This window comes from Netta rufina, assembly GCF_964035555.1.
Source record: "Netta rufina genome assembly, chromosome: 5".
Classification (NCBI taxonomy): domain Eukaryota; kingdom Metazoa; phylum Chordata; class Aves; order Anseriformes; family Anatidae; genus Netta; species Netta rufina.
The window spans coordinates 39,691,951-39,716,631 of record NC_140128.1 but is presented as its reverse complement, the minus strand read 5'-3'; the positions used below and the strand labels follow the sequence as shown (position 1 = coordinate 39,716,631).

The 24,681-nt window shown below is 44.4% G+C and overlaps 3 protein-coding genes across 5 annotated transcripts; 1 reads left to right on the top strand and 2 right to left on the bottom strand.

Moving 5' to 3' along the window:
* Window positions 1–42: 42 nt before the first annotated feature.
* Window positions 43–19,565, bottom strand: MLH3 (mutL homolog 3). Of its 3 annotated transcripts, XM_084288298.1 has the most exons (13): window positions 19,492–19,565; window positions 15,719–19,062; window positions 12,459–12,557; window positions 11,721–11,791; window positions 10,698–10,802; window positions 8,839–8,911; window positions 8,118–8,189; window positions 6,960–7,068; window positions 3,770–3,929; window positions 2,463–2,486; window positions 2,199–2,277; window positions 1,098–1,249; window positions 43–490 (listed from the first exon to the last, which is right to left on the bottom strand). In XM_084288298.1, the coding sequence occupies exons 2-13, from the start codon at window positions 19,011–19,013 to the stop codon at window positions 404–406; spliced, it is 4,326 nt and encodes a 1,441-aa protein (XP_084144424.1). In that variant the 5' UTR covers window positions 19,014–19,062; window positions 19,492–19,565; the 3' UTR covers window positions 43–403. The 3 variants fall into 3 exon arrangements, with proteins under 3 accessions (XP_084144424.1, XP_084144426.1, XP_084144425.1); XM_084288300.1 differs by lacking the exon at window positions 12,459–12,557; XM_084288299.1 differs by lacking the exon at window positions 19,492–19,565 and having other exon boundaries at window positions 15,719–19,377.
* Window positions 19,566–19,778: 213 nt separating this feature from the next.
* ACYP1 (acylphosphatase 1) lies at window positions 19,779–20,715 on the bottom strand. Its single transcript, XM_084287379.1, has 2 exons — window positions 20,598–20,715; window positions 19,779–20,443 (listed from the first exon to the last, which is right to left on the bottom strand). Exons 1-2 carry the CDS (start codon window positions 20,679–20,681, stop codon window positions 20,228–20,230), a joined length of 300 nt encoding a protein of 99 aa, XP_084143505.1. The 5' UTR covers window positions 20,682–20,715; the 3' UTR covers window positions 19,779–20,227.
* Window positions 20,716–20,851: 136 nt separating this feature from the next.
* ZC2HC1C (zinc finger C2HC-type containing 1C) lies at window positions 20,852–22,717 on the top strand (the record flags this gene model as incomplete). Its single annotated transcript, XM_084288317.1, has 2 exons — window positions 20,852–21,931; window positions 22,451–22,717. The coding sequence occupies exons 1-2, from the start codon at window positions 20,891–20,893 to the stop codon at window positions 22,715–22,717; spliced, it is 1,308 nt and encodes a 435-aa protein (XP_084144443.1). The 5' UTR covers window positions 20,852–20,890.
* Window positions 22,718–24,681: the final 1,964 nt, after the last annotated feature.

Genomic DNA, 24,681 nt, shown 5'->3' with positions numbered 1-24,681 from the left:
GAATGTGAACTGCAGGGAGATGGAGAAAACAGCTGGGTGTGTCATTGCCTTCTAAAGCAGAGACACCTTTTTTTGATCCCAAGTTGGCTTGTATTTACTATGAAGCCGGTCAGTCCTCATTCCAACCACTGCCAGGAGCCCACAAAAATAGTTTAGTGTTAATTTTATTAATAAATACCTCTTCAATTTCAAAGCACTATAAAATCCATTAATTAAAAGTCTCTTCTCTATTATGCAGAATCCTGCTGTGCTTGCAGTAACTGTGAGTGGCTGCAACTTGCCCTTGATAGTCAAGCAGTGACGTGACCCAGGTTTACAACAGTTCCTTAACGTTGAAGATGTTTCTCCAGGCTTCAGGGCTGGGCTTCTGCCGTGTTCTCCTGGCTGCTCTCTGCTTCCTAGGTCAGTACTTTTTTTGGTTAGGGTCTTTGCTCCCAAATAGGTGCCATGCTCGAACCATCTTCCGCAGTCTAGCCAAATTAGGTTTAGGCTGGAGGGAAAAATATTAAGCAATAATCATAACTAAATCAACTTCAATGTCTCCGTGCTCTTTGCCCTAATACAGACATTCCCATTCTTTGTCATATCTAATTCAAAGTCCCATGTGACTTTCAACAGAATCTAATTTAATAATCTAATATACTGTAGTATTCACAGGAGAGGAGGTTGTTGTTTTTTTTCCCAATTTTAAAGAAATGTTGCTATTTCTTTGCTTCTTTCCCTATTTTAAGGCATCTTAAACTTTGGGAAAATAGGTGTTTGTTCAATCTTCAGCACACTTGCTACTAGCAGAATATCAGAACTTACATGTTTTCCAAATTTTACACTTAAAAACCACAACTGCTTTAAATCTATGCTTGACTTCAACCACTAGTGAACCTCCTTCAAGCCAGTGTGACCATTCAAATGGAACATGGTAAAATCCTTTCTAAAGTGTTTGCAGGACAGAGGTTTATTTATTTATTATTTTACTGATAACAGCTCTGTAAAAGTTTGTGTAAGATACAGTGGTGGTCTGTTCCAGTTCTAACACGCATGTACACGATGAGCCTCATAACCCAGGGCATGCTGCCTTATTTCAGTGCCCCACACAGTACCTGAATTTCCTGCTGCAGATGGTCGATGTCTGCAAGGGGCATCATGGAAGGCCTGCCGTGAGCACACTGGAAGGGCAGCTGGCAAGAGGACAAAGCTTTAATGAGCTGACAGCTCTCCTCCAAAGTCAAACTGTCGTTGAACTTGATAGCTCCTGGAATAAGAGAAAATTCTTGAATGTGCTGCCAGAGAGAATGCAAACCACCTCCTGCTGCTGCATGAGGATCAGCTATCCAAAGCCTAAACCGTTTCACCTTATCCAAGTCTGACAGATGGTAGGATTATTAGATTTTGGCTTTTCAGGTGATGTTGCAAGAAGCAAAGGAGCTTTTTCTTTTTTTTTTTTTTTTTTCCTAAGGACTGGAGATGCACATAAAGGCAGTAAAACCAGAAGACAGCTATTACCAGTTCCATAGGCTTTATCAGCTTTATATGCCTGCTACTGACCCTGCCCTTAAGTCCTTTCTCATAAAGGGACACTTAATGGCATCCAGAGGAAATCAAAGCAGAACATTAAGGGGGCAGAGCAGAGGTGCCTGCAGACTTTAGCCTTTACAGATTGACAAAACTGTATGAATCCTGCCCTTCAGCTGTGGGACTTCTTTAGATATAAAAAGTTGTAATATACAGTCTGCCATTTGTAGAATACAGCGACACAGCATGAAAATAGATGCTTTTGGTTCAGGTTTACCCTTTCAGAATTAATATTCAGAAATATTAATTCTCGTTAATATTTTACATAACACAGAAACTGCCCCAAGAGGTTAGACCTACTGCAGTCTGCACCTGTAAGGAAGAACTGTTACTTGGTTGAATGCTCCCAGGGATGAGAGCATCTCAGTGAATAAAACACTGCATTTTATCAGTGTTTCATGTGTGGGCTGGAATTACTTCAGGACCACACAAACCAGCGCAGTGGTTTTTGTCCCTCACGGTACTGTCCACGAAGAGACCATTATTTCCTCATCCCTATGAAACTGTAATCCTGGAATTCCTGCAAACACATTCTGAAACTACTGCCCTACGAAGAATACTGTGTAGAAGCAGAAAGGTTAAAAAAATAAATATAAAGAAGGAATGAAAGAAAAGTACAGTTCCCCTACCATGACAGGCTTGGGAAGCTAACACCTTCAGAAGCGTCAGAGGCAGTGTCCCTCGTGCTCGTCCTGTGGTCTGCACTAGCTAAAAGTAGTAAGGGAACATCATCTTACATTCCATTTAATATGGGAAAAAAAAAGAAAGGGAGACATATAACAGGAATGAGCTAAATCCACATCTCTTATGGTGCTTATTGCTCTTATTCCCTCTGATTTGTGCAATAAGCTTTGCATTATACCAGTCAACTTTAGAAGCAGACAGCTACTCACCTCAACTTGTTCTTGAATAAACTCCTGGAAAGAAAAAGGTAAAATGATCAGTTGCTATTCCTCCCTTTGATTGCCCATACCCGACTTTGTCCACATTTGTGTATAATTTAATGCATAAATGCCAATATTCCCCAGGAAAAATGATGCAGTTGCTTGTACATTGACCATAGTGTGAAAGTTCTCAGCACAAGTCCTGACATCTCACAAATACCTTGTCATGCCTGAGACTAATCACTTGGTTTCTCTCTGCACCAGTTTTCTTTAGAAATATACTCTATTATATAGCATATTACATAATAGGCTTTCTATATACAAAATATATATGAATATACCTGCAAAATGGATATAATGGAACTCTCGTACCACAGAGTATAATATATGTATATACATATATTATAATATATCATATATATAATATATACATGTTCTCTTTGAATAATTGCCATTTCTTCTTTGAATAACAGTCCACATGGATTTAATTTCTGATACCTAAGATATAGAGAACTCGATCATGAATAGGTGCTACTAGTCCTAATTAAAAAGGACTGCAGAATAGGTCTGCCAAAACACTCGTGAGATCTTGACATTTCAACTAAGAAAGAGTGCTGGTGAGGGACAGACATGATCTGCAGCTACCATTCAAAAAAATAAAACAAAAAGGCACTCTGCCACCATTTTCAGGGCTCTTGGCACACCAGGAGAGTGCATTTTGACTTCTACCTGATTCTAGCAGGGTTGGAAAAATAAATTAAATCAGATTAATTATCTTTTTTTCTCTTTGTATCAAAAGAGACAAGTGGCAAGACTGGACTGATTCACAATGGCTCAGCCTAGTGGCTGAATATGGTACTCCAGAAACAATTTGTAAGGAGAGTCCTCGTTCCACTGACAATTGTGGAGAACTGTTTACAATGGAAACTGCAAGCAATCAGTTCAGCAATTTCTTCTTCAAACCACAGAACATCTGGAACAGCAGCTTTTAGAAAGCTCAACTGCACATGCAGACTTTATGAAAATCCTAACAAATATTCCATACCAGCAATAACAATTGTTTCACTGTTCATTCAAGCGTTCAAGAAGGATGAGCAGTAAACTGATGAAATATCTGAACTGCCTACTATTTTCCTCGTTTTTTTTCACTATTCCTAGTCTGAATCAGACTCCTATCACTGCTGTCAGGGACTTCAGTATGGGACTATTCAGCTACTAAAAGAGCTGGCACCCACACTGGCCGTAACTCTCTCATAACAGTGATTAACCCAGAAAGCCAGTATCACAAATTGCTCTGATCCACATCCACAACTGACCTCCACAATGCTTTCAGTGACAGGTTGTCTTTTCCGTCGTAATTCATTGGCCTCTCTTTCTATAAAACACAACGGCACTTTCTTGACTAGAATCAAGGAGCTGTTGGTCTCAGGAAATGATAATTCAAGGCCCAGATCCTTCAAATTTTTGTAGCAGCATCTGAGGAGAAAAATAGAGCAAAACAACGGAAATAAGACACAAACACCTACATCTCCACAGCATGCCTAAATATTTCTGCAGTTTCTATGTTTCTTCTTTCCTGCAACAGTTTCCAATCCTGAAAAACACACCTCACAAGATTCCAATTAATTTTGCCCTTCTACTCTACATATACCTACGCTTCTCACTCCAATCAGTTGTGCATATCACATGCTCCATGGCTAAAAGATCTAAGAGTTCCTGTATTACTCAGAGAACTTTGTATTTAAATTTATAAATATTTTCTAAAGATGCAGCAGGTGTATGGTTCAAGCAAAAATTACCAACTCATCATACAGACAGGAACATGCACGTACCCTCTTCAAATATAAAAATTACACATCATAAAGGCTGCTTTAAGTCTAACCTAAAAAACTGATTTCAACTGACATGTAATGGCAAATGCTTACAACAGAAAAAAATATTGCAAGAAATTTATGCTGGTTTAAAGAACTTATGTTCTGTTAATAAAACAAAGAGAACAGGAAAGAACAACTTTTAGTTAATCTGACATTTGTCACCCTGTGGATGGAAAAATACATACAAAAACTGGACTTCACAGTCAGATGAGTACTTGTCATCAAAGAGAAGGAACAGCCAGCAATTATTATCAACAATAGTAAAAAAACAGTTATATACATTATTGTGAATATATATATTATTATATTATTCACTCAGGGAATATTCTCTTAAAATAAAGGTGGTGAAGGTAAATTATAGAAAAGAGATTCTCTGAACAAAAAAAGAAGCTATTCTAAACTTACTAAAATCAATCACGAGAATAATGCAATTACCAGGCTCCACACGGAGATGACTTGTATAATTCTAATAAGGACAAGGAGACCATGTATAAGCCTACAGTGAGAGGAAAAAGACTGAAAAAGTCCATTGTGGTGAAATGACAGAATCCACGGAGCTGGTGGAGTCAACTGAGCCCCCCCCCTCCTTTTTTTTTTTTTTTTTTTAATAAAAAAGGAAGTTCAAGAGAGTAAGCAGAACAATGCATTGCTGCAACAATTACTAGCCAAATAACAGAATCAAAACCGCAGGTGAACCAGAGGTCCACCAGCAAGCACAGCTGAAGAGAAAGATATTTCAGGAAAGTTGATATATTTCAATACATTGACCTTTGCAAGCAACATCAGCATTTAGATTTTCCATAGTGCTTTTAATTAATAACTTTTAGTACAGTTAGTCTCACAGACTGGTTGTAAATACTAATAAGCTAAAGAGCAATACAAAAAAACACCAGTAAGCCAACACCAGTATATGCCATCAGCAGAAAGCTTCTTGAATCAATTATCTTATGTGGCAATAGGAAATCACAACTGGCATTCCAGTACGCTGAATAATTTAACCAGCTTCCGTAAAAGAAAACCATGCCTCTCTGATTTACTTTATCTTACTGATTTTTTTTAGCATGCTTGTGATATATTTGTTGAAAAGCAGTACCTCAGAGAATGTATTTGGGCTTTCAAAAAGCTTTTGAAAGTGGCTAGAAATGCAAGTCTGATGAATTAAAAAGTTAAATGAAAAATGGAAAAAATGGATTTGCTGCTCATAAGGACAAATTAATGCAAAGTAGTAGGAATAATTTGATCTATGCATATATTTTGTTTGTTTCTACATTAAACAGCAAAAATTATATATATAAAAACCTGTTTTACTGTCATGACAGTTCAATAAATAAGCAGTTCATCTAAGCAGCAGTAGCCAAAAAAAAAAAAAAAGTAGACAAAATACTAGGTGTATATATACACCCATGTATATATAACAAACAGAAGTCATGGGAACAATTGTAAAGCTATTGTTGAAATCAGTGGGACACTGCCGTTTGGTATATTGTATTCAGTTTTGGCCATCCAGTCTCAAAAGTAGGTATGTCAAACATGGAAGACATTCAAAGATGAGCGTAAAAATAACTCCAAGTTGAACAAGAGGCATTAAAAATATGGTGATGTTGGCAAGAATATCATTAAAAGATAGGAACAACAAAGGCATCCAAATATTGTTGAACTATGAGCAGCAGCGGTTACATTCTCACATTTTTCCATACAGCAGGTGGTGAATAATAGTGCTTTACCCTTTCCTCTGGAATTTCTGGTATTAGCCATCGTAACACACATGAGTTACCGAACGGACATAGCAGCGATACCATTATGATCAGAATACACACAGAAAGGGCTTTACACCAAACAAGTGCATCCCTATAAAAGGCAGCAATCTTAACAAGGAGTGATTTAAATGCTGACGAGTTTGCCACAGACATCACCAAAAAAAAGGGGGGGGATGTCTGAAAATAACAATGAGGTGGACCTGTGGAAGTTAACAGAGAACTTTGACTGAACACAAAGAACATGAGAAAAAATACAAATGCACGTGGCAGAAGACAGTCAGGGATATTTGGGGGAAAATAAAAATGATCAATTAGTATCCAGTAGGTCTATAGTAGTCCAACAATACATTTGCATCTTAGCCTAAACTCCTGCAGTACAGAAGTTAAGTATCCTAATAGCAACCAGTCTACCAGTCTGAAACATTTGGGAAACAGTGCTCATTAGTTACTCTTGGCAGGCACCTAGGATTAAGGAATGCATTTTTGAAGGATTCGCAACACAAGCTTTCCATAGCACATCCTCCTCCTCTCCAACAGTGCCTATTAAGTCAGTGCCTATATCTACACTGGGAGCACTGCACTCCAGCGTGCACTTCCAAGTGCTGCTCCCTAGCCAGGAGGATCTGCTGCAGGCTGCTCTGGTACTCTCCTGGCTCATGCCCCAAGTTTCACCTTCCCCAGGAAACCAGAGGGTATTGCAGTGGCACAGAGATGGCACGCCAGAAGCCCACTTATTTTCCACAGAATAGATATACCCAACTGGTCTCTGCTCAGGCAAGAACAAACAGCCGTGGTGGTGACCTAAGTTATACAGAGAGATCTTCCTGGTCAGTAGAGCCTTCCCCCAAAGTTTAGAGCGACTGGCCATTACTAACCGTAGAATTCTTCTTTGCTCTTCTGTAACTTCAATCTCCATAGGGGGAGAGATGGAGGAGGACAATAATTTCTTCTTGCCACACGCTGCAGCTTCCTTCTCATAGGAATCTGTGAATGAAACATTTGGAAGTATCCCTCTTTGAATATTTACGCAGGCATTACCCTTAATGACCCTATGGTTTGGCATGTAATCCTCTGTTTGGATTTAAAAATGACCACAGAATGCCTTCTCCTGAAACTTGTGGAGGACTGGGAATGTCACAAACCAGACATCTAGTCTCTGGGGAGGGGTTGGTTAATGCCACTTTGTTTTTTCCCACCATTTCCAAAAAAGAGTCACCCTAAATAGCAAAAACAAAAAAACAAGTAAAAATCAAAACAAAACAAAAAAACCAACAACCCTACTGATATATTTAGTTCAACTCACAGAGAGCAATTTTTCCACAGAAAAATCTCTCATAAAAGGCATTAAAATACTATTCATTAAGCATCTCTCCCTTCAGTCTTTAACTTTTTTCAGTACCTGACCAAAGAGAGCAGATTTCCTGGAATCCTCTCTGCAGGAACTGCATGGTATTTCTCAATGAAAGAGAACGTCAATGATTTTTAAGTACTTGATGGATAGCTATTGTGCTTTCTAATACTGAAACCAATGGCTAATGAGCTTACAGAAAAGACCATTATTTCCCTCAGTTTCAGAATGAAGAAACGTTAGGCTTTAAGCATGGTATTCAGCTAAAAAGGAACCAAATTAACTGTGCTCCTTACTCTGCACCCCACATCTTATTCTTCACAGCATAACCACATGCTCTTATTGATGTTGTTCTATTTCCTGTTCATTGTTTTTCCTATCAGTCTTCCTGCTCTTTCATTATGTCAGGACTATTTTAGTTTGATAGTTCTGTGGGTAGGGTGCATATCTTCTGTTTTTGGAAACGCTGTAACAATTTTCAGCTGCCAATGCTCTGAATGCTACCCATACTGAATGGCTGCACTCTGACAGGGATCAGGGTCAAGATGACAAATCAATATCCTATTGGTTCGACATATCCCAGATTTATCCTTATGACAAATCAGTTAGCAAGCTTTCCCTTTAAGAAAGCTCTTGTTTGCACTTTCCTGTGCACTACCTTTCCTAAAACCACCTGAATCCTCACCTGCAATAAGCTGCTCCAAGCGGATCCGTTCATGCGCTGCATGTTGGTCCACCAAAACCACGAGGTTTCCACCTAAAAATGTAACACAATAGATTAAAAATAGGCAACTTGGTACCAGCAACTGCACAGGCTGGAAAGAAGGATGACCACTCCCTAGAGCCTACATTTAGAAGGTAAATACCAACTAGTTTTACAAAAATGAAGTGAGAAGGAGATTGCCTTGGCAAAACAATGTCGCTACAGAACTGAAATTTGGTGATCCAAATGGAGCATTTAAATTAAGGGTAGCTGGATTAAGCCAAAAAATCTTGTCTATTGACATCTTCATCTAACTTCAGAACGAGAGCTGAGGTCACCCACAAACTGTTCTATTTAATACAGTCTTTAAAAACACTACAAAAACTACTGATTTTGAATGCCTTTTTTGTACAGCTTCAGCTAGCTGTGGCAATGAATATGTCCAGACAATGTGAACACAGTCTGAAAGACGTTAGTAATTTGAGTATAATCTATTTTTATAACACTAATCTGAAGGCAGTAGGAACGTTCAACAACATCCAAAATAAAGAGTAAGAAGATCCAGGCAGTTTCATGTGAAGGCTAACATTTTGCTCTACTCACGATATCATCCCAAGACAAGAGAAAAAGCAGGACTGTGTTCCCTCTGCAATATAACTACATTTGAAACCTAACTCAGCTTAATAATAATAACTCCTCTTACCTTCCTTTTTATCCATTTCATTCCTGGTGTTGACTACACAAGCAATAAATTTGTTGTCCACTTGCTGAAGAACCTGTAAGATAGTTAGAATAATCACTACCCAGTGGTAAAATGATTTTGAAAATGAAGGTAAACAGAAGATGACAATCAAAATAGATCAAACACACAGAACAGATGATTAGGGGAGTGGAAATCACATCTTTTCTAATCTCAAAGGCTCAAGGAATTTGAGCTAGCAAAACTGAAACCATGAAGATATATAAATATTCTTTATAATAAAATGAGGGGCTAAATATGGAAAAGGCAGAAATTATTTGGCTAAAATACAACATTGGCTGGTGAAATGACCATAAATTGGTCATGAAACAGTTTAGTCTGGAACTATAAGAAAGTTTAAAAATAGCCAAGAAAACAATTCTGGGTTTGTCTTTTCAAAGACAGTTGTAAAGGCAAGAACTGCAAGGTGGGGCTGGAAATTTACAGAATGGATTAAACAGTGGTGTAGATGCCTCCTTGAGCTAGGAATTGAAGCTGTACACAGCAACTCTAAGTATCTGATCTGCTGACATCACCAAAAAAAATATAAACAACCTTTTATAATCTGAGCTGTGTCTAAGGGCTTGTGCTGATCATCTGTAGGAGCCAGGAAGCATTTGTTTTGCCTCTTTTTCTTTTGCCTAACTTGCCTTTGAGAGTTGCTTCCACCTTCTCTTCCAGCATCATAAATCAACCTGAGCTAGAGATGGAATACTGTGCAGTGATGCACAATGCTTTGAGTATCTCATTTTTACATTTAAATTAACAGAGGATTAGGGAAGAATTTCTTCCTCAGTCAAATGGACAGAGCTCCCTGGGAGTACTGTCTCACTGAACATGCACTGTACATCCCCTAGGTAAAAATGAATAGATGATCCTATTTCTTTGAAGGGATACAAGACATTAACAGTTCTTTTCCTTCTGCTTTACAGCTTTCTTCTCTGGTCTTTCTGAAACATAACCCGTTTCCTGTAATAACTTTATTTACTCCTGTTATTCTTGCACACCAACATAAGTGAGAATCATTTACGTTCTCCACCCCGGAGTTTAACGTTGCCATGTCCCATCCGTCAGAACCTGCAATCTCAAAGTCATCAACCTGATCACATGAGAATGACGCTAATTTGGCTTACAAGCCTTTAGTTATTAATAAGTAACACATGGAGAGAATTCACTTTGACATTTTTATCCAGGCAAACTGTCAAACAATGTAAGCTGCAGCCATACATTTACGTCAGCTTTTAAGTTAACAACCAAAACATTCAATAAAAAAGCATTAAAATAGTTAAGCTTCATGCCATGATGCCATTTTTAAGAATCAATTCTCAGAGCAGCTATAAATCTTAAAAGGAAATTTCAAGTCTTTCCAGGAAATCTGGGGTTTGCTTTTGAAACCACTATGCTGAAGAATTAAATTTCTAAGGTCAATAAATACAGAACATGTAGGACACAGGCTTCAGGGGAATACAAACTAGCAATTATCTTCAACAAATGTAAAACCTGCCTGTTGAATGATCATTTAGTTAACAGTGTTTCAAAACAGAGGCAACAGGGCTGCCTCTTGGTTTGATTTAACCATACATTCAAGAACTTTTAGTTGCTTTGCAGATTAATATCTTCTGATAGATAATCCGCTAAAATCTCACATGACATACATGTCTGATGGTACTGCACACCAACCCAGATTTCTGTTTGTGCCTGTGAAAATTAAGGATATGATCTGTTTCCCTGGAGACCTCTCTCCTACAAGGCAGAAACTTCAGAAAACCCCACTTGCTCAATGGGAATTTTGGCATGAAAACTAGAGATAGATGATATTGTACCTGCATCGAATGGACCATGTCTTTGGTGAAACGATAAGGATACAAGATATTGTGAATTTTCACAGCCAGATTCTCAGCCTGACCACTGGTCACATCCACAGCAATCTGTAGAAAGAGAATTACATGGAGAGTTTACAGTATCAAGCAGCCCGTGGGGAATAAGAAAACAAACAAACAAACAAACAAAAAACCACATCAGATTTAGGAAAGAACATTCTGGAGATTGCTCTCTCTGTAGTTTGACAAACCAAGCTTTCTACACAAGAACAGCACTAGCTAAAGATACCATCTGGCAATCTCTCTGCTACTATCCCTGTATACTTTCCCATCTGGATATTACCTGCTAATTTCAATGCATTCAGTTACTTGAATTACCCACCAGAAAACCTGAAGCTCACAATCAGCCTACGCAGGCTCTCAGTAGATGAGATGCACTACCCTGAGATGACTCAGAGTACTGAGTAACAAACTGTAACAAACAAACAAACATTCCTCTGCAGAAACTCACCAGCAGGTGGTTTGCTACTCCATCTCCATTGTTTGCAGGTGGAAGTGATTACATACGTATGTTTACACACACACACGATGCTTAAAGATAATGCTACATCATGACAACAGAAGAAGTCTGTATAAAAGCTCAAACATTGTTTTCCTCTCACATGCTAGAGCCCTGCCAGGCTACAAAAACAACTGCAGTAAAATGCAATTTTGCCATTTGAAAACTTTTTATTTTAAGATGAACATTTCTGTAGAGGGAAAGACAGCCTACAATAATGTTTTGCTTTTGAAAAGCAAAAGATTAGCCTGATGTTTATTCAAAGGCTGAATATATGCACAAAAATGACTTAGATATAAACCATCTATAAAAAAAAAAATATAATTGCAAGGTCTGCAGTCTAATATATCACTGAATAAATTATATACAACAGTTACAATATATTTGTAATTTTGGTCCCCATGTCAGAAAGTAACAGAAGGATAAAATGACTCCTGTTTTAGCATGAGATGCAAGATAATGCTTACCTCTGGGCAGCGAACAAAAACAGGATTGTCCCATTCTGAAAGCAATGACTGGAGAGACTCGCCTTCAGCATCTGGGAAAGAACATACAGACAATACAGGGACTGCCACCAGCCATCAGTACAAGGTACATTGGGTACCTCTACCTCACCCAAGTATTATTGCATTTTTTCTGCTTCAAAAAAGGGGGAGAATGTACAGATAAATAATGGAACATGAGAATGGGCTTCTCTATTGTCTGCTTTAACTAGAAAGGTCCCTGTGCAACTTGCTGTCTCCTGAGCATGCTGCAGCACAATTCAACAGGCCCTGGAAGTGGCAAGGAAAATTAAAAAAAAAGAAAAAAGCACCTGCTTAGCTACCCACTGCCCCTGGACAAAGCCACATACCAAAAAGGTGATTTCATCCTTTCCATCACAAAAAAAAAGAAAAAAATAGTGAGGATTGAAGCTATTTTTCACATTCCAAGGTTGGAATGAGTACAAAGAAGGGAGTAGGTAATTATTCTTTAAAGTTCTGACATAATTCAACAAAGAACTGGGTATTTCATCCTGTAAATAAGTACCCCCTAACCTGCCTTCAACCCTAGAAGAATTTTTTTCCAGTTCTAGATCTGAGATGACTCACACAGTCCCATTGTTAACAGACCTTGAGTAATTCTGGGTTCCTGTTGGGACATCTGGGAGAATTCTTTGATTTGTTTTTACAACAGAACACTGTGTCCTGGAAAGCTGGCCCTACCTCTCGGATCCTGGCTTGCTAGAGTCTTCTCTTTTCGAGGTCTAGGAAGGAAGGGTAGCACAATCTCACTTCTAAAGGGATGGCACCTGCACTGAACCCCTAAACACAACATAAATTTACTGCTGCAGATTCATCAACATGCAAAATTACAAAAAGCTACACACTTATTATATTCTCATAAATAAAAGTGTGCTTAGCCCTGGGCAAATTAGAGTATTTCACAGATTTTGCCATCCAACATTGAGAAACAGCAGCATATATGTAAAATACTGAGAATTATCAGACACACTTGCATGTGGAAATGTATTTAAAATATTACTGTGGCTTCTGCAAGACTGTCCTTAAAAATTAGTTGCTACTTTAATCGCATAAGATTTACTTCCAGAATTAGTGCAATCAGAAGTGTCATCCTCAAAGGAAAAGGAAGGTATAGGTTAAGTCTTTCAGGTATCAAAACACTCTTGACTTTCAATGGCAAAATGTCAATCACCAGTCCTATCAATACTTCATGCAGTTATCAGCAACTTGTAAGACTACAATCTACAAGCTGGTGAGACCACATGAGATATCAGTTAGCCTACCATGTTCCTACCCACCCAGAAATGATTTATTGATATTATAAACCTGCACTGTTATCAAGATTATTAAGAAAAGTGGCTCTGATTTCCAGCACAGCGGTAAACATTTCACCCTTCCTTTGGTACAATTCAGCCTTCTATTCTTTGTGAAATAATAATGAATTAATAAAGTTCCTTTCTACTAAGAAATTACGGGTGTGCATGCAGGAAAAGTGGCAGTGATAAAGCCAAAGAAAACCAGCTGTGTGCTGATAAGCTCAGTATGAAAAAGCTCTGTGAGATCCTACGGCCAGCTCACAGACTCCTGACGGTTGGCTTTAGCCCAGGAAAGCCCAGGGATGGTTCTGCCCTGGGGACTGAGAGTCCTTTCAAGAATCCAAACTGGCAGTCCCGCGCAGGACGGGAACTCAGCGTCCAAGTGCCCCAACACCTAGTCACAGACTCTTACTGAACAGAAGGCAAGAGGGCCTGATGTGATTCTTGGCAAACCGGGGCAAAATGAAGATTTCCATCTCATTTAGACTTTGATAGAACTTTTATAGCTATTGCCATGGAAAGATGTTACCCCTCGAGTTCACAGAAGCATCCATCGCTCCTGTGAACAGGAGCCCGGTGTTTACACATGTAACAAACTACAGTTCACTTCCCTGCCTCTTTTGCAGGAAAATCCTGATCAGGATGTACATGACTCACAAAGGATTGTCTTGCCCAGCGGCCAGTGAGAATTCAGAGCTGGCAAAGATTATTATTGATATGATTCTTCTGGTGGGTAACATCAGAAAAGGTGCTGAGGATAACTGATCTACTTCAGGCATATACAATTAGCACACTAGAATACTGATTTTCGCTTGCCTCAATTAGCTTATTAAAATGTATTGGTGCCAGGACGTATTGATCAATAATGTAATAAAAGAAACAAAAAATACAGACATAGCTGGCAACAAAGACCAAGCTGAACTGGGGTGTCTATCTAGTACAAAGAATATTAACCTAATACAAATGCATAGCATCAGATTATTCAGAAAGTCATTCAATAGTGAAACACAGCTTGATAAATTTTCCTGTAATGGCCAACTTAATCCATACAAAGACACCTGAGTCTGTCCTACAAAATCCAGCATTTCTGTCGAGCACATGGAGTAGATGGGATGTGAGAAACAAGATAGCAGCCAGCCACTGGTGTGATGGCTATGGAGGATATCTGTAAGAGGACACGGATTGTTCTTACCTCCTTCCACCTGCCACCAACCAGTGTAATTTCCCTGAACTTGTGTGCAAGACACTCGTCTTAATAAGTCACCTGGCCTTGAAACACAGTCAACACTGTGGCGTTACTGACACTATTCTAAAGAGCAGAATGAAAGCACCATAGCAAGTGAACATGATCAGGAATGCACTACACAAACATTTTGGATAGAAGATCGAGCTCCACGACTCCGTGCTTTGGCTCGCTACCAAACAGCTCTGGGGGCAGCGGAAATTGGTAAACCACAGAAATTAAAAGAAAGTGTTAGTCAGGGAACGTACATTTGCACTTCCCATTAGTTTTACCTAGTAAAAACACAGATGTTCTTCCCCTTGTAATAAATCTGCTTTAATGGAATACAATAAATATTAAGAACTATTGGCATCAATTATTACACTTAAAAGGAAACAACACCTGAAACATCTATTGCACCAAGTTTTCTATGACTGGTGATGAGGAAGTAAGAGACAAAAAAGGGAACCAAACAGAGGCCAAATATTGATTAGCCAAATATTTCACAGAACTACTGGAAACAAGGCCAAGCTACTTTTTCAAAACAAATTACACAGAAGAAAACACAGCCTACAGGTGGAATGGCTGCATCTTTGGTCAAAGTATTTCTGCCTATAGGCAGAATAAAGAACAATTTTGAATAGATCTATTAATGGAAGGGAAAATTATCAGACATTATGCTACCAAGCCAAATACAGAGGACACAGAAAGGCAAGACCAACAGCTAGATCAATGGGGACTTGTAAATGTTCCACCACTGACAAAACAATACAGCGCAGCGCCCTGTAACTTCAAGAAAAGCTCCACCATCAAACTGCCAACAATGCCGTACAACATCTCCTGCAACACGAAGCGGGAAGGAACAGCCTTCCAACATCCGTGGAACAGACTAAGCATTCTCAATGAAATGTCAGATTTTTGTTCATTTTTCAAGGGTTGTTTTCAATTTTGTAGGCAGGTTGAAAAAAGGGTCGTTTTTGTGGTTTAATATGGGGCTCACAGTAACAACATGTTCTTGGAAACATGATCATTTAGGACAAAGTATTAAAAAAAAAAAACACAATACATTTCTGGTATACTTATTTTGAAATAGGTCTTGCTTTATAAACAATAGCAGTTATATGTAATTGGGATCACAGTAAATGTCACGATGCCCAGTGAAAACTAAGCAGCTGCCTGTTAATTGACAAGGTGTTGCCATTTCTTTCTGTTTGATTTAAAATTACCTTTTTAACAGTTTGAATGTTGATGCTTTTCTGTCTCCACAGTCTCCAACACTTTCCTGTTTTCCATACAGCTATTACAGCTAACGCAGTGAGCATTTCAACACAAGTTGCCAGGTGCTGACAGCAAAGCATTTTATGCACCTAGCTGAACACAAACTGTGTTCCTCATTCTGTTTTCACCCGAACAAACCCTCTTACCATTCTCTGAGACAACATTCACAGCCATTGTCGTTATATCTTTAACACAGGCAGCCTGGAATCCTTCAGCAGGAGGAGTGCTGTAGGTGCTCAGCCCAGTTGCTGTATTGATGTAAATCGTCTTACCCGAGGAAGCATCAAAATCTTGCAGCCAGTCAGAAGAACACAAATCATCTCTGGGGTCGCCTCTACTTGTGTTGTCTGCAGAGAACGCCACGTTATTTGGGAAGGTTACACAGGGAACCTCTATGTCTTTCAAGTTTTGCTTTGAGAGTTCAGCTAACACGCTTTTATCTTCACAGATGACGTTAGGGCAATCTTTTTTTGCCGGTAATGGTAAAACACCGCTTGCAGAGACTGCGTATTCCCCTTCAGTGCTGCTGAGTGGTGATGAGCTGACAGTGTGCTTCGTGGGTTCTGCTCTCGTGTCGTCTGATGGCTGCCAAGTATTCCCCTTAGAAATGCTGCAACTTTCCCTCATGTTTTCCGCTGTCGATTTACACATTTGACGTGCATTGCACAAACCATCATTATTTGAAGATTCAAGATCAAAAGAGGTGTTATCTTTTCCACTGGAATCTGTTTGGAATTGCTCACCAAGTTGTTTTACTTCTTTGCGGTCGCTTTTCATTCTGGACAGTTTGGATGATAATGATCCTGGAGATCTTCTACTACTTATGTTTGTTTTACTAACCTCTGAGTAATCAGACAACGTCAAAGGGCTCTGACAAACGGCTCGTTTGTCTGGTGAAACTTCTCCACTGCAGACTAAAGTCTCATCTAAAGGTCTCACAAGCTGGCTGTTATTATTGGAATCTGTGTGTTCCAAAGTCGGAGTCTCACAAATACTCCAGCCACCGTGACCGGCATTCTGCTTCTTTGAAAAGTCACGGTTAGCTTGTGAATTACAAACAGGGACACCAGATTTGTTCTGCTCTGCTAATGGCGTTGGCAGCACACACTTGACTCTCCCATAATATCTCCTGAACTTTTCTAGGGAGCCCAGCTGTGTGGATAGGCTCAGCTTCTTACAGGGCTGGGATCTTGGCTCAGCTCTTTGTCTTCTAGGACTTTTTGTAGCTTTATTGTGAGGATTGCCTAAAGATGTTGCCAACGGCAATTCTGTAACATCAGATGTTTCATAATGTCTTTTACTGGCAGCAGTGGGCATGGCTATCCCTTCACTCGCCTGATTTGACAAACTTTTGTTCTCTGACTGCTCACCTCTGTCAGCCGTGTGTCCTTCTCTGCTGCAGGGAGCTGTGTGTTCTTTATTTTTATTACTGGAAACATCCTTAGCATTTATAGTCTGAGTGGGAAAACTCACTTTGTGCCTAAACATGTGCTTGGCACTGACAGGGCCAGGTCTACTGTGCATGTTTAACGCAAGACTTGTTCCTGTTTGTTCACGCCCACATGGGGGATCACTTTGCACGTGTGTTTTGAGGCCTACAGAACATGTTTTTTTGGGTACTGAACTAGCAGCTCCCCTCCCGGCATCATCCACCACTTCAGTTGTCCCCCTGTCTCCTTTTCCTGCAGTAGACAGTCTTATCAGTGAACTTCCAGAGACAGTTTCAGATTCTGTTGCTGTTTCAGTAGGGTCTTGTCTCTCAGACAGCCACCGAGTAATATCAGCATTCAGGTTACTGACCGTGGTGCTTTTCTGCACTACTTTGTCTTGCAGGTTTCCCACATCTTTTATGCAGTTGTCTGCACGATGCAGCAGGTCACGACAACCGTCTATTTTTATTATTGCTGATCTGGCCCCTTCAGTGAAAGAGGAATGGAGATTTTCTGAAGATCTGAGGTGAGCATCAGGCACTGTTTGGGGACAATTAGCGTCTTTTGGCTCCTGTTCTGAGGTATCTGATACAGTGAAATTAGAAGTTGTGTCATCTCTGCTGGGCAGTGGAATCTCTGCTTTACTGTTTCTACATGGATCAGTTGGTTCAGCAATCTTTTGATTTAAGGAAACTTCAACCTCCTGTAGATTTTTATCTGATTCTGTAGGATTTGAAGATTTTTTTCCCATCGTGGATTTTCTTTTGACATCTTTTGATTGCAACTTACGTATTTCATAGGAATCCAAAATTTCATCACATGCTTTCTTAAAGTTTTCTTGGATGCTCTTCTCCTCAGAGAGCGAGGGCTTCGGAACTGGAGCATTATACAAACAAAAGTCATTATCTTCATTAAATTCTCTGATGTCCTCGCTACATGGTTCAATAAATAAATGTTCTCGCTTCAAAAACATTTTCACTCCTTCCTCTACGCAAGCTAGAAGAGCATCCCAGTTCTGGAACTCGATCAGAGTTTTTGCAGGTTCCAGACACACATCGTAGTCGCTGTATGCACAGGACACATTGAGAATAAAGATCCCGTACAGCTCTGGGCCACTACGATGGCGACCAGGACTTGAGCAAGCCTGTCTGTTTGCAGGGCCACTTTTTGCTTTGCAAATGACACTTTGTTTTCTTAATAAAAAATCAATTAGTTTGTGTAGTCTCGTCTTTAAAACAAGCCTCCTATTCACATACAAGAACTGCATGTTCTTGTTGTAATGTCCTTCAGAACTGATATAACCACTTATCTCAAATCCTCCAGACTTATGACTCACTTCTCTTAACTTCTGTGATCTGCCCAGCCCATAGATTTGACAAAAACGAGAGTAAACATCTCTCGTCTTAGGGAGCTGAAGCACCATGGCACAAGAAACATCGTTCCTTAAAGAAAGGGAAACAGAGGGATGCATCAGCGAAATTGCCTCTACTTTCTGTCTCACTCTCTCAAATTCCAGCACAGGATCCATGCACCTCCTCCTGACTGGTAGCTGATGGAACAGGTTGCACACGGTCACTGTCGTTCCGCCACTTGGTCTGCTCAGCTCAGCTTCACAGACTTCCAGCGCGTGCCCGTTGTGAAACAGTTTCACAAAGGTTTTTGCTGTTCTGCTGGTCTTTGATGAAACTTCCACGACGCTGGCCATGTTAGCTATGCTTGCCAGAGCCTCGCCTCTAAAGCCATAGTACGTCAGGTTCTCCAGGTCTCCCACCGAGCTGCACTTACTGGTGAAATACCGCTTTCCCATTTTATGCAAATCATCTCTCCCCATTCCAGACCCATTGTCCACCACCTGGATCTTAAAAGCCTCCAGATCCACCCTGACGGCTACACACGTTGCTTTGGCATCGATGCTGTTGAGGACGAGCTCCTCGACGCACTGCCCCAGCGAGGTGATGGTGACCCCGGAGCGCAGCCGGGCACGCACATCTTCGCCCAGGTGCTTGATCATGTCAAGGCTGGGCAGGTGGGAGATCACAGCGCCATGCCCTTCCAGCTACCTGCGGGTGGGCGAGGAAGAAGCTGTAATTAAAGGCCTGATACCTGTTGCACTCACCCTTATGGATATAACGTGCCTGTTTTTCTCCTATTTAGAGTTTTTTTCTGTGATTACCACCCCGCTCAGGCTCGGACTACAGTCAGGCAGTGCCTTCAAGGCAGGCAGCCAGAACCTGAGCCTGAGCCCCCCCCAACAACGCACTCGCTCCTCACACCCAGCGCCCCCAGAGGGAAACCCGGCGCGGGGGGGCCGCACCCACGGGCGCTGCGCTCCCCTCAGCACCACACACGCGGCGGGGGCCGCCCGGGGCCGCCCTCCCCTCGCTGCTCCCTCCACCCCCGAGGCCGGGAGCTCCTCGCAGCCCCTCCCCGCTGCTCCCGGTCCCTGACGAGCTCCCGCTCCCGGTCCCGCTCCCCTCAGCTGCCCCCACCCCAACGGCCGCGGCGCGAGCCCAACGGCCGCGGGGCGCCCCGCGCGAGGGCGGCGCTGAGGGACCCCGGCAGGGAGCCGGCGGCGCATGCGCGACAGCACCGTGAAGGCTCGCAGGGGCTCGCCGCGCCGGGACTACAGCTCCCGGCAGGCCTCGCGCCGCCCGCAGGGCATGCTGGGAGATGTAGTTTGGGGCCGTCCCTGCGCAGGTCTGAGGGGGGAGCCCCGATGGGGCACAGAGGCTGCAAGGTGACGAGGCCCGGGCTGCCACGGCACGCTGGACACAAGGGAGCTGCAAACACTTTTATTCTAAATAAAAAATAAACTTCTTGGCAGATAACGCACAAAATAAGTTGTTTCCGAGGCATTTCGGTCACACAAGCAGCGCTTTTAGCAATCAAACTGGCACCGGCTCTGTGACTTCCTTCACGTGAGCACAGCGTTAACAAATTCTGCATTTCACACGCATAAAACAGCTCAAACCTCACGCTGCACACACATTCAGGATAACAGGCCGTGCTGCTACACAGCCCCTTCAACAGAGACACAACAGCTCCTTGCCTGCCAACACGTTGTGAGTGGTTTAGTCACGCTAACGGTACAACACACCAATAAATTAGGCAAGTAACAAAATAAATTTCTCTAGAGTTGAACACCAGCTGCCTGAACCAACAGGGAGGAGGGTGCGCTCTGCGTGGACGGCTCGTGCCGCAGGCGCCGCCGCTTTCCGGGCGAAGTCACTTCACGATCTTGAAGTCGGCGTGCTCCAGGGCGGCGATCGGCTTCTCGTTGCTGAACTCGGCGTGGCTGATGCGGGACTGGGGGCTCCCCGTCTTCCGCAGCCACTCCTGCAGCTCCCGCACGCGCTCGGCCGGGCCCTGCACCTGCCCCTGCACGGTGCCATGGCTGGTGTTCTGCACCCAGCCCACCAGCCCCAGCCGCTTGGCCTCGCTCTGGGGAGACAACGCAGAGCGAGATGAGCTGGTGCTGATCCTGGAGGGCTCTGCAGCCCCACACCGCCTCCATACCGCTCCCCGCCGCCCCCACAGCGCCCATCCCGCCCCTAACGCCCCCGAGGGCCGCTCCCTCGGCCCCCCCGCCCCGCACCTGCGTGTACTTTCTGAAGAAGACGCCCTGCACCCTGCCGGACACCTCGTAGTCCACCGACAGCAGCCCCTCGCCGCCCGACATGGCTGCGGCCGCCTCCCCGCCCCGAGACCATAGAGACGCGGTCCTCCAGCGGGCAGAGCGGCCCCGCGCGCGCCGTCTCCAGGCAACGGCCGCCAACAGCGGGCGGCGGGGCCGGGCCTGGGCCCGCTCCCGTCACGGCCCCGCCGCCGCCGCCGCCTCCTCCTCCTCAGGGGGGCTCGGGACGGGAGCCCCCGGCCCCGGGGCGCCGCATGGCCGAGCTGCAGCTGGCACCGGGCGGCCGGCAGCGGGGCTGCTCCTCCTCGGCGGGGCTGCAGGGAGGGCGGGCGGGCGGCCAGGCCCAGACCCAGGCCCGGGCCCTGCCCTCCAAGCCCGCGGCCCGGCGGAGGGAAGGCGTGGACCGCTCCTACCCGCTGCAGCCCCTCCGCTACCACGGCGCTGCCTCAGGGGACGCGGGGCAGCTGCCAGGCGGGAGGGCTGGCTCGGAGGGTGAAGGGAAGGAGCCGGCCGGGAGGGCTCTGCCGGCTGCTGGGCTGCCTGCTTGGGCCGCAGAGCCTAAGCTGGCGGGCTCCCGGCTGTGCAGGAGGGAGCTGGCCTTCATCCTGAGGCTGGAGGCGGACGGACAGAGCCTGGAGGAGGAGATCCGAAAGAAGGAGGCTCTCCTCAGGGAGAAGCTGCGGAGGACGAAAGAGGAGCTCAGGAGGATCCAAAGGGAGAAGGAGCTCGTGGAGGCGGAGGAGAGAAGAGCCAGAGACGTGGAGAGGACCCACGTGTGGAAGGCTCTGAGGCACCCCGAAGAGAAAACCGTGCAAGTCACAGGCAGGACGGGGGATGGGGACTGTGTTAGGGTGCACTCTGCAGAGGTCACTGTCCCCAGGCCCAGCACCGTGCTCCATCCCCAAGAGCTGGCGATGGGGAAGCTGAAGAAGGAACGATTGGTGGCCAGCAACAACAAAATTCGAGACCGCGTACCCATGGAGGGTTTAGCCTCCTTTTCAGAGCCGGCCTCAAAGCACAGCCCTCCTCCCTCTACCCTCCTAGACCACGATTACAGTGAGCACCTGCCTGCAGAGGTGCTGTACGTGCAGGCTGCCAGCGCTGCGGAGCCAGGGGAGCTTGGGCAATGCAGCTTCTGCGGACGCAAGTTTCTCTGCAGCAGGCTCAAAAAGCACACGAGTATCTGCAGCAAGAGCCAAGGCTCCAAGAGGAAGGTGTTTGACTCCAGCAAGGCCAGAGCTAGGGGCACGGAGCTGGAGGAGTATCAGCAGTGGAAGAGCTCAGAGAGGCCTCAGGTAACGTGCGGTCCCTTTGCCTCCCTCAGCCCACACGTTCTGCTCATGTTCCTCCTGCCCTGAGAACTAGTGACAGGGACGGGGGCATCTTCATGCGTACACAGGGCTGGGGCACACAGCGCAGCTATTGCCCCCGAAAGGCACTTGCCAGCTGGGTAGGTGATCGATTTAAAATCAAAGAGATGTTTTTTTTGGGGATCAGTCCCCGCTGGCTTGTCTCTGTAATGTGTCGTGGGTGCGCTCCAGGAGACTCACTCCTTGCTGTAGTCAGGATGCTCGTGTCAGGGCAGAGTGGGTCTGTGACGCTGGGGGGGCTGCAGGGAGCAGACTGAAAAAATGGGCAATGAAATGGGCTGATGAAATGAGGGCAGTGGAAACGCGCAGCTCGATTCCTGCAGAGCAGCTACGGCATCTCTCTGCATTCCTTTGGCCCTGCTGCTGAGTTCTCTGGTTCTGAGAGGGAGGCTGAGAGCGGAGGCTGACAGCCCCGGCGGCTCTGACTGCGTTTCCCTTCTGCAGAATAAGCCCCCCAGGAGGAACAACTGGCGGCAGAAGCACGAGATCTTCATCCAGACCCTGCGCCAGGCCCGGCAGGTGCAGCAGGTGCTCTCCAAGGGCGGGAAGGTGTCCGACCTGCCGCCGCTGCCCCCCATTGAAAATCCAGACTACGTCGCCTGCCCCTACTGCAGACGCCGCTTTGCGCCCCAGGTGGCCGAGAGACACGTTCCCAAATGCAAAAGCATCAAGAGCAGGCCCCCGTCCCCGCCGCAGAGGAGACGCTGCTGAGGCAGCAGCCGGCTGTGCCTGCAGCTCCCTGCACTTCCCTTGTTCCCAGCAGTGAGCTGTTATTTACAGCGAGCAAACGGCTCAGGACATATAAGCAGAATATTAAATTTTCTGTGCTTTGACCTGTGCTGGGTTGTGCCACTTGTGGTGCCCGCTGAGGGCCTGTGCCCCCCATCCAGCGATCTCAGCAAGAAGCCAGTGTAGGTGCAAGGATGTCACTGCAGAGACAGGGTGCTGCTACCAGCTAGCCCAGGACAGCAACAAGGAGCAAACCAGCCGTCAGAGAGGGTCTGTTCTTCACATTTTCTTTTTATGTAGGCTACAGGGGTTTGTTTTTTTTTTTCTTATTTGAAAATAGGGGTGGCTGACATGGAAATAGCTGCTCTCCTTTAGCTTAGCAGTGTCTGCACACTGTGTTATTTTCCTTCCACAACAGCAAGGAGTGCAGTGGATGAGACAAACAGCCGGGCCAAAGAGCGCATCTGCCTTTCATTTCAGCGCTCCGTAGGTGCAGCTAATCGCCCCGAGCGTGCCAACAGTGACAGGGGTTCTGGCTGCCACGCTGTTTCTATTGCAATTACCTACCAGAGACAGGAGTGTGAGGAGTTGCTTATTTTTGGCCACGGAACACACCCTACATTCAATACTAGCCGCTATTTAGACAGGGCCTTTGGAGGAGTCCTGCTGAGGGAGGAGAGGGGGCTGTGTGAGCAGTGAACTTTGAAAGCAGCCCCTAGGCTGCTGCATTTTACCCTCTTTGTGTTAGACAACAGGAGCCAGAGCTGCTTGTTGGCCATTTCTTGTGCTCTGTCCGAGTTGTTGCAGCCCTGGGCTGTTGCACAATGAAAGCTGTGGAGCTGGGCTTACTGCATTCTTGTTCTGCTCAAGCCCAAGAATTTCATATAGATTTTTATTTTATTCAGACTTTTATTTCTGAAACATTAGTGCCAATCCTGGGACTATTTCTTAGCACACCACCCCTATAGGCAGACCGATGACATTATTTGAACCAGGACTGCTGGGGGAAGGGGCACCATTAAATGCTTCCTCAGCACCTGAACCTCAGGCTCAGAGGGTCATGGGGGTAGAAAAGCCAGCAGGAGCAGGCGCTTACTGCCCAAGCCTGGGTGCTGATTCACGTGCACAGGGCAGCAGCAGTGCTCAGAGCTGGCCAGGCCCTTCAGGCCGCAGAACAATCATCCCAAAGTGCTTGCTTACCCCGTACAATAATGGGCTCAGAAAGGGCAGAAGAAGAAACAAAGAATAGCGCCACACGAGATCAAAAATAGATGATGAATAAGCTTAGGCTAGAAGTTGGGTTTCCAACCAGGAGAGGAGTGAGGTCATGGAAAATCCTTCCAACTAGATTGGAGCAAGGGTGAGGAACCTGCATTGTTTCACGGGACTTCGGGAAGATCGTGGAAGGGACCACGCTGCACGAGCCAGAAAAGAACTGTGATAGGGAGCATTTGTGCCTCCCTGGGTTTGTGGCAAGAAGTACAACTAGCAGATCAGCCACAGCTCCACGCCTCAGTGCATCACTTTCAGGAGCTGAGAAGGAATTTCCTTTTCACAGCCACCTCCACCCCATTCCTACCACGGCTTCTGATTGTCTTCCATCCAAAACGTTTAACAGCAGCTACGGCTAAAAATACAGTAAAATAAAACAACCATGCAGTACACCAAAGACTTTCACATCAGAACACTTGTTAGCTGGTGCACTAACGTTCAGGGCTAAGCCAACAATTAAATACCAAAAAGATGGAGATGTCCTGCAGGCCGAGGCAGCAGGGACCTCCAGCATGCAGGGCTTTCTCCTTTCCTCAAGTCATCTGCTCATTTTTGCCATGGTTGTTGCAATAGTAGGGAATTTGGACAAAAAATTGCCCCTTCTCTTGCTTTCTTCTTGAGGTGCAGGATAGTTCCTGATGGGTTTAGGTTTATGCTGAAGGTCTTAGTTTGAC